Consider the following 8,807-nt stretch of genomic DNA (forward strand, 5'->3'; position numbering starts at 1 on the left):
TTCTTGGAAGAGAAATTGTGCCTTGCAAAGTATGTTGGCATCTATTAATTATTTATTTTAATCCTCACAACAGTTTTGCTACGTGGATAGAATAGGGGTCATTATCTCCGGGATAAGGAAGAGGAAACTCCGAGAAGTTAAGTGACATGTCACAAATCGCAGAGATGAACCCACACTAAATCAGAATTCCACAGTCAATCCCATTTTCAGTCTCTGCCAGCTCAACTTCACATAATAAGCTCTGTATTTTAGTAGAGATAACGCTGCTAGGAAGGAGCAACAAGCGTTAGATTTGGAGGCGGGTAGGGGAAGGAGGGGGGTGGGGGAAGGCGAGGAAAGTACCTTGAGCCTGCGCAGGTCGCCACTAGGGGGCCAGGACCGTGAGGAAGGTTGAGGAAAGAGGCTGAACTTCTTACTAAACTCCATCTTCAACCTCTGGCTAACGCGCAGGCGCACTGCCTCAGGACGAAGGTCAGACCGAAGAGGGCGGGCCTCGGATCGCGCAGGCGCAGTTGTGCGCCGGGTCGCCAAGATGTCGTTCCCCGAGCACAAGACGTCGCGCCTGGCGACCCTGCCCACTACCCTCGACCCAGCTGAATACGACATATCTCCGGAAACTCGGAAGGCACAAGCCGAGCGTTTGGCCATAAGATCCCGGCTTAAACGGGAGTACCTGCTTCAGTACAACGACCCCAGCCGTCATGGGGTCATCGTGAGTGAGGGGCCAGCGGGTGGGAATCGAGGGGCCAGAGTCGGGACGGTCCCGTCGGGCTGGGCAGCTCAGACCTGACAAGGGGAATCACGCCGCGGAGCGGTCACCGTTCCCGAAGAGTATTTTAGACACGGATCCTCTTCCAGGCCCAGAGAGCAGGCCAGTTCATCAGCCCTTTGACCTTGGGTAGAGAGCTCGGTGGTCAAGAGGACGGGTTCTGGATTCACACCGTGCTGGGTTTGAGTCTTGGCTTGATCATTTCCCGCCTGAGTGATTTTGAAAAAGTTGTTCAACTCTGTTGCTTAGCCTCGGTTTTCCTGTCTGAAAAATGGGGATAATATAGTACTTCCTGTCTTATGAGGCTGTTAGGAGGATTAAATGAGATGAGGCACGTGACCGGCCAGCACAGTGCCTGGCTTGTGATGAGTGTTCAGGAAATATGGGGTGTGTGTGTATTTTTTTTAAAGATGTTTTCCACTTTTCAGTTCACATTTATAGCAATACTGCTCTCTTCTGAAGGGAATATAGTGATTTTTCGGTTTATATCTTTTAAAGACCCAAACACCCTACAGCTTGCTGAAGCTTTGGGCTTTGGAGTCAAACGCCAAGGCACTATGTACTAGCAAACTATATGACTTTGTGCAATATTCCTAAGCCTTCTGGACCTTAGTTTTCTAATTTTCATATATGGAAATGGTAGTACATTCTTTATAGAATCGTTGTGAGGTTAAATGAGATAGTCTGTGTAACATTCCCGGCACATAATACATGCACAGTAAACTGATAGCTATTATTATTTAAGAAGTGTGCTTTTAGATTAAAAAAGAAAAAAGACTTTTCCCAACAGTTGCATTGGTGTTCTGTAGGAATGTTAGGAAGTTGTGAGAATTGAAAGAAACTTACAGTGTGCCAGGCACTATTGAAACTCTTTCTGAATGATATTCAAATATCACAGCTATTCAAAGAGTTAAGCTCTATTACTATCCCCATTTTACAGATGAGAAAGACTACATGGGAAGGACAAGTATGTCATAGAGAGATATACGTTAGCAAGTGATAGAGCAGAATTTGAACCGTAGTCTGTATAACCCAAAGCATCTCTTAACCATTTGGCTATATTGTCTTCAGCCAGAACCTCATTTACTTGGGAGAAGGTGAGGACAGAGACATTGATTGTATACATACTCACACGATTGGGTTTGATGTGCTAGATAGTACGATGTAGTAAAAAAAAAAAAAAGAGAGAGAGAGACTTTGAGTCAGACAGAGCTGAGGTTTAAACTCCAGATTTTCTTTTTTCCAGTTCTGTGACCCAGGGCAGTTATAGTTTTGCTGTGTAAAAGAGGTTTTACACCAGCCTCACTGGTGGTTCTGTTAAGTAAATGAGGGCCTGACAATTATATATTGAGCAATACATGGAAATTCTTTGCCTAATGTCTAAGAATGATTGATTTAGTGAATAAATAATTGTTCAGGGTCCTCTTTTAGGTACTGCAGTAACAGTGGAGAAGAAAACAGGCAAAGACTCCTGTCCTCATAAAGCTTTCTTTCCAGAGGGAAGACAAGTAATAAGTTAAAAAATTAAATCATTTAGTATGTTAAGTAATGGGAAGTGATAAGAAGAAAAATAAAGCAAGGAAGGGGATTAGGAGTGTGTGTATGTAGTAGAGAGGGAAAGCAACTGCAGTTTTAGAAAGGCACAGGGAAAGGCCTCACTTGGAAGGTGACATTGAAGATCTCAGAGAAGTGAGGGGAGGGAGCTAGCCATTCAGCTCTCTGGGAAAGTAGCATTTTAGTCAGAGGGGACAGCAAATACGAGGGTCCTTCGACAGGAGTGTGCCTGGTTAATCCCCAAAATACTGAAGAGACCATTGTGACTAACATGGAGAAAGGTGAGAGCAGAGTAGGAAGAGATGAGATGGGAAAGTTACCTGGGACTAGATCACACCAAGCCTCATAGGCCATTGAAAGAACTTTTCTGAGTCGGGTGTCCCATAATCAGGACTTACTTTTTTTTTTTTTTTTTTTTTGCGATACGCGGGCCTCTCACTGTTGTGGCCTCTCCCGTTGTGGAGCACAGGCTCCGGACGCACAGGCTCAGCAGCCATGGCTCACGGGCCCAGCCGCTCCGCGGCATGTGGGATCTTCCCAGACCGGGGCATGAACCCGTGTCCCCTGCATCGGCAGGCAGACTCTCAACCACTGTGCCACCAGGGAAGCCCAGGACTTACATTTTAACAACATCTCTGGCTGCTTAGTAGAAAAGAGACTATGGGGGAGCAAAAGCAGGAGCAGGGAGACTAGTTAGGAGCCTTTTGCAGTAATCTAATTTCTTAGTTGATGGTGGCTACAAGGTTGGTGACAGTGGAGTTGGTAAGAAGTGGTCCGTTCTGGTTATGTATTGAAAGTAGAGCCAATCAGGTTAGCTGGCAGATTGGATATGTGGTGTAAGAGAAAGAGAGGACTCAAGGATAACTCCAAGGTTTTTGACTGAAGTGAAGAATGAAGTTGCCTTTTACCAAGATAGGGAAGAGTGTGAAAGGATCAGGGATGAAGGTGGAATGGCATATTGGCAAATCAGTTTGGGATACATCATGTTTGGCATCACATTTGCCAATTAGACAATATGTCAGCATTGAGCAGGGAGTGGGATATTATGTCTGCAGTTCAGGGTACAGGTCTAGGGCTGGAGGCATAGTTTTGGGGAGTCATCAGCCTATAGGTGGATATTTAAAACCATGTGACTAGAGATTATCAAGGGAGTGAATGTAGATAGGAAAGACCCACAAGGTCTGAGGTCCTATATTAAGAGACTGGGGAGATAAGGAGGAAGAGAGCGAAAGAGACTAAGAGGGAATGGCCAGAGAGTTAGGAGGAAAGCCAAGCTGGTGTGTGCCCTTGAAGCTAAGTGAAGAAATGATTTCAAGAAGTGGTGTTCATAAGCTTCGCTGGTGGCGCAGTGGTTGAGAACCTGCCTGCCAACGCAGGGGACACAGGTTCGAGCCCTGGTCTGGGAAGATCCCACATGCCGCGGAGCAACTAAGCCCGTGCACCACAACTACTGAGCCCATGCGCCGTAACTACTGAGGCCCACGCGCCTAGAGCCCATGCTCTGCAACAAGAGAAACCACCACAATGAGAAGCCCACACACTGTAACCAAGAGTGGCCCCCGCTCGCCGCAACTAGAGAAAGCCCGTGCCGCGTGCAGCAACAAAGACCCAGCGCAGCCAAAAATAAAAAAATAAAATAAATAAATTAAAAAAAAAAGTGGTGTTCACCATATCACATGCTGCTGATAGTCCTTTGGATGTGGAGTGGTGTCAAGGAAGGAGAACTGTCTCCCACGGCAGGTGTTTTGGAACCTCTTTCAACAACAGTACCTAGTTCAATGAACCATGGTCATGGAGCTGTTGGTATTTTTATGAAATGAAATGTCTGTTTCTGGAAGACAGATCTGGCAGATATTAGGTGTAGAGAGGTGACTGGTAGAGAATTCTGGCATGAGTCATTCAAATGCATTAATAGCAGGAAGGGATAGATACAAGAATAGATAGATGTATTTATCCTTTCAGGTATAGAGCTCAAATGTCCCCTTGAACCTGTATCTTGTGTCTTCACCTTCTTTACTGTCTCTGCAAAGAGTTTGACAAACAGTTTGATTTAAAATGTTACTGTGAAAGATCCAGTTTAATTATTTATGTCCTACCAATCATGACTTCTTGGCGTTGGTTAAAACCTTGAATGTTCTCTTCACAGCTTAGTATTAAAGTTTTAAAGCTGATTTCATTTGCTTATTTTTATCTATCAGTTAACTGGAGCAAATAATTTTGTAAAATCATTAGGGTATTTAGCTAATTAAATTTAATTACGTATTTGGGGTAGATTTGCTATTTTTACATAGTTATTCTAGTATAAATATATTAAAATTGACAGTTACTTTTTTCTTAACCAAGACAATCTGATTATTTTTCTTTAACAACTTTGTCCTTTCAAAAAACTATTTTAATAATGTGAAATGTAATAATTTTGCTCTTAAAATACCAGCCAAGTCAGCCTAAAAAATGTAAAGTTCAGAGTTAGCCTACTTCTGTCTTCCTCTTCCTGCAGTTTAGTTGTAGCCTGGAGAGACCAGTGTGGGCATAGCATTAGAAAAGGTCCTGGAAACAAAGTTCACAGTATGATAGAGCATATGAAATCTGTTTGTCCTCATTGGAAATGCTGTGTGGTTCTGTTTGTCATACTTCAAGAAAGACAGTGACGCCAAAAACAATCCAGAAAAGAATAGAAAAAAATGATTTTAAAAAAAGTGCCTTCTCTGACAGCTTAAAATGATTAGGATTCTTAAATCTTAAATAAATAGGAAGCTGAAGGATGAGTCTTTTAAATTCTGAACAGGATCATCAGAGAATTATTCAACAAATACTGGAAATGAAAGATCTTCTTTGAAGCTATTTAGGAATATTCGGGGTATACCCTTAACTGTAGAAGAGAACAAAGGGCATCTCTTGTGCTTCTCCACAAAAGTCCTGATGAGATTGTTTCTTAGTGTAGAACTTAATTTCCTGTATCTTTTGTTTTCATTCATTTTAGGAAGATCCTGCCTTGATTCGTTGGACCTATGCAAGATCAGCAAATGTCTATCCCAATTTCAGACCCACTCCCAAGACCTCACTTTTAGGAGCTCTGTTTGGAATTGGGCCCCTCCTCTTCTGGTATTATGTTTTCAAAACCGACAGAGTAAGTATTAGGACCTTGTGTTTGGTATCTGTGTGATAGGTTCCCTCTGTGCTGGCTGCAGCTCTCTCTCTTGATAATTCCCATCTTGTCTTTCTACTCTTCCTTCAGTTCCTCTTTTATCTTTATTCCTTTCCAACTGAGTTAAAACAGGAAGTTTCAATTATATGTTTAGTTTTATTGCTTTATTGTTTCAACTCATATAGAAATATACTTTCTTATAAACTACGATTGTCTCTGGGTCTTTCAAATTTAATTTAATGGCTACTCTAGAATTTAAAATAATGAATTGGTCACTTTAAATATCTAAGACTTGAACTTAGCTCATGAAAGAGTTTTCCTGATGTGTTTTATTTATTTATTTTTGTTTTCCTGGTGTGTTTTAGATTAGGTAAGGAAATTATATTATGTATATTAAGCAAGAGAATATAGAAATAACTTAAAAAGTTAATTTCTTTTTTCTCACTGGATGTACAGAAGTTAAACTTTTCTATTCTGATTAATCTTTAGATGTTATCTTTGCAAATTTTTATATTTATTTTGTTTGCTTTTAAAAGAGATGTTTATTGGGTTAAGTATTAGCAGAATACATATATCACTTAGTATGCTCCCTGTCTGCATGAATTCCAGTTTTGTTGGTCACATTTTGTGAATTAATGTTAAAATATGTTAATACTCCAACAACAGAAAAGCCAAAGCAGCCTGTGGTGGGGCTCACTGCCATCAGAGGCCTGGGTATGTGACTGCACAGAAAGCCAAGCTAATCTTTGACACTAGACCACTCTGATACTAGGTCCCCAACCCCAGCCCCCAGGCCTCATGTTCCCATCTACACTGGAGCCCACCCATGTAGCACTGCTTTAAACTGGCCAGTCCACTCTCCTGGAGTGTATATATTTTGATTATCTGATAAATTATTGCTTAACAGAAAGGTAGGCCACACTTACCTAGAAGGTATTTACATTTTGCTTTCAGTGTATGCTATTTAGTGGGGTAATATAATTCTACTTACTAAAATTTAGGTGTTTTTCAATAGGAGTGTTTTCTTATTGTCCCTTTATTTCTTCAGATTATTACTTCCTCACTCATACTCTGTAGGCTTTAGACAATAGGGGATTGTAATTAGGCTGGGAGTGTTTCATTTCTGGTTTTTAGAGCTATACCATGAATTGTGCCAGAATGCATTGTTTTTAATGTACTTTTTTCTTTTCTGTCTATACAGGATAGGAAAGAAAAACTTATCCGGGAAGGAAAATTGGATCGAACATTTAACATCTCATATTAAGTCTGGCAATGATGACTATATGTACTTTTGTTTAAATGAATCTATTAATCATTAAAAAGATTCAACAAACATTTGCTGGACATTGTAGAATCCCTACTTTGTAAGAGTTCACAGTTTAATGAAGAAACAGATTCATGTTCATTCATTCAGTCATTCAGCAAATGAGTGTCTGCTATGAGCCAGGCATTGTGCTATTGTGCTGAGAATATAGTGATCAACAGGACAACTTAGGCCCTGTGCTTAATGAGTACACACTCTGACAACTGTTCATTCAACAGTTATTATTTAAGTGCTTATTATCTATCTGGTACTACTTAAAACCTAAGCTGTCATCTGGCTCCAGCCCCAGTGGTAAATTCAGCAGAACAGTTACAACCTTGTGGTTTAAAAAAAAAAGATAGCGATTCAGGAAAGTGATGTTGGCAAGCTGATGAAGAAGCAGTTCTGTCTAGGGAGATGGCATTTGATTTAGGCTCTGAAGATCACAGGGGCTGACAGAGCAAATAGGAGCCCAAAAGGGCAAGGTGTGTTGGCTATGGCTAGATTGGGGGCCGCTGTTGGGTGAGAAGACAGGGAGGGGGGAGGCCATGCTGAAGAACAGGTAAAATGGTATAGAGCATGGGCTTTGCAGGTCAGATCTGGGCTAGAATCTTAGCTTGAGTTTAGCAGTTGGAATACCAGGCCCCCCTCTCATCATCTATGGCCTGGAGATAGTAATGCCTACTACCTCATAAGGTCATAAAGATGAAAATGAAGTAACAGTATTGCTCAATAAAAGCTGCCCCATGCTTTGTAGTTTAGTCTTGAAACAGTAGGGTGACAATTTCATCTATGAAGACAAAGTAAAATCCAGTGCTATAGGAAGAACAGCATGCTCTGTGGGGCTGGCTTACATGAGTATATTGCTTTTAACTTTCAGAGCATATTCACAACTATTGTCTCATTTGATCCTTGTATGAGCCTGGAGTACCCCAAAATGCAGAGCCTGAGAGAAAAGCTTGTATGTAGATAGTTTATGTTAGGAAGTGATCTGAAAGAACAGGTGGGAGACTGCTCAGAGTGAAACAGGTTGAGGGAAAACCCAATGCTCTATACCATTTTACCTGTGTTCTTCAGCACGGCCTCCCCCCTCCCTGTCTTCTCACCCAACCGCGGCCCCCAATCTAGCCATAGCCAACACACCTTGCCCTTTTGGGCTCCTATTTCACTCTGTCAGCCCCTGTGATCTTCAGAGCCCAAACGGTGCTCTTGGCCCGTTGCCTCTGGGGGTAATGGGCTTAATTCTTATAGGCGCCTTCTGAGGAGCTCTGTGGAATGGACACAGAATTTTACCCCCAGACACGGAAAAGGTGAATATTTACGTACTAGCTTTTATCCCTCTTGGTCCAGAGTTATCTCATGCAGTTAATTCCCTTGTACTCCCAGGTATGGGCATGGCTCAGACTGGCTGACTGGGTTCTTACTGGCATCTCATGGAGGAGGAAGCATAGGGCAGAAAGCGGGTGGTGTGCTGTGCAGCTGAGGTGAAGTATTGTCAGGTCACACCTGCAGGCAAATGAGAGCTGCAGCAGCAACTGGAGTAAAAAGATGGGCCAAGGGGAAGTGAGGCATGCACAAGAGGTATACTATTTCCTCATCCACTCCATGTACTGCTTGGATCTGTGCACACATTGAATCTAATCTGCAGTGTATCATTCAGGGTGGTAGTCAGGTACAGTCTTAACCGGAGAGTTAGTGGAACAAGCTACAGTCTACACAGTTGTGACTGGTCTGAGGCCCTAGCTGATAATCTTCATCTACCCCCACCATGCTGTAGATTTCCCTTCTCTTGGCCATAACTTTTGCAGATCTAGGTTGCTTGCCTGAGTCACCAGGACCTTCATTTCCAAAGGCCAGAACCTTAGTTACTCTGGCATCATCAGGCCTTTGTTGCAGCAACTGCCTGTTTACAGTTATCACTGGACATGAAAGCTCCAAGATAAGGCAGTGAATCCCCTCGGTGCCAGGCATATCCCTTTCTGCCCCCGGTGCCAGGCATATCCCTTTCTGCCCCCGTTGTGTAGCAGCAACCCTAG

The 8,807-nt window shown here is 42.5% G+C and overlaps 1 protein-coding gene across 1 annotated transcript; it reads left to right on the forward strand.

Annotated features, from left to right (window-relative positions):
* Positions 1 to 488: 488 nt before the first annotated feature.
* Positions 489 to 6,829, forward strand: NDUFB4 (NADH:ubiquinone oxidoreductase subunit B4). Its single transcript, XM_060010722.1, has 3 exons — positions 489 to 712; positions 5,304 to 5,450; positions 6,670 to 6,829. The coding sequence occupies exons 1-3, from the start codon at positions 533 to 535 to the stop codon at positions 6,730 to 6,732; spliced, it is 390 nt and encodes a 129-aa protein (XP_059866705.1). The 5' UTR covers positions 489 to 532; the 3' UTR covers positions 6,733 to 6,829.
* Positions 6,830 to 8,807: the final 1,978 nt, after the last annotated feature.

Source organism: Delphinus delphis, chromosome 4 (assembly GCF_949987515.2).
Source record: "Delphinus delphis chromosome 4, mDelDel1.2, whole genome shotgun sequence".
Classification (NCBI taxonomy): domain Eukaryota; kingdom Metazoa; phylum Chordata; class Mammalia; order Artiodactyla; family Delphinidae; genus Delphinus; species Delphinus delphis.

What these genes read in the sequence shown, in the direction of transcription:
- NDUFB4 (XM_060010722.1), top strand. Translation starts at nt 533, where the DNA reads ATGTCGTTCCCCGAGCACAAGACGTCGCGCCTGGCGACCCTGCCCACT. An exon ending in CCAGCCGTCATGGGGTCATC is followed by an intron (nt 713 to 5,303) that starts GTGAGTGAGGGG and finishes CATTCATTTTAG; the next exon opens with GAAGATCCTGCCTTGATTCG. An exon ending in ATGTTTTCAAAACCGACAGA is followed by an intron (nt 5,451 to 6,669) that starts GTAAGTATTAGG and finishes CTGTCTATACAG; the next exon opens with GATAGGAAAGAAAAACTTAT.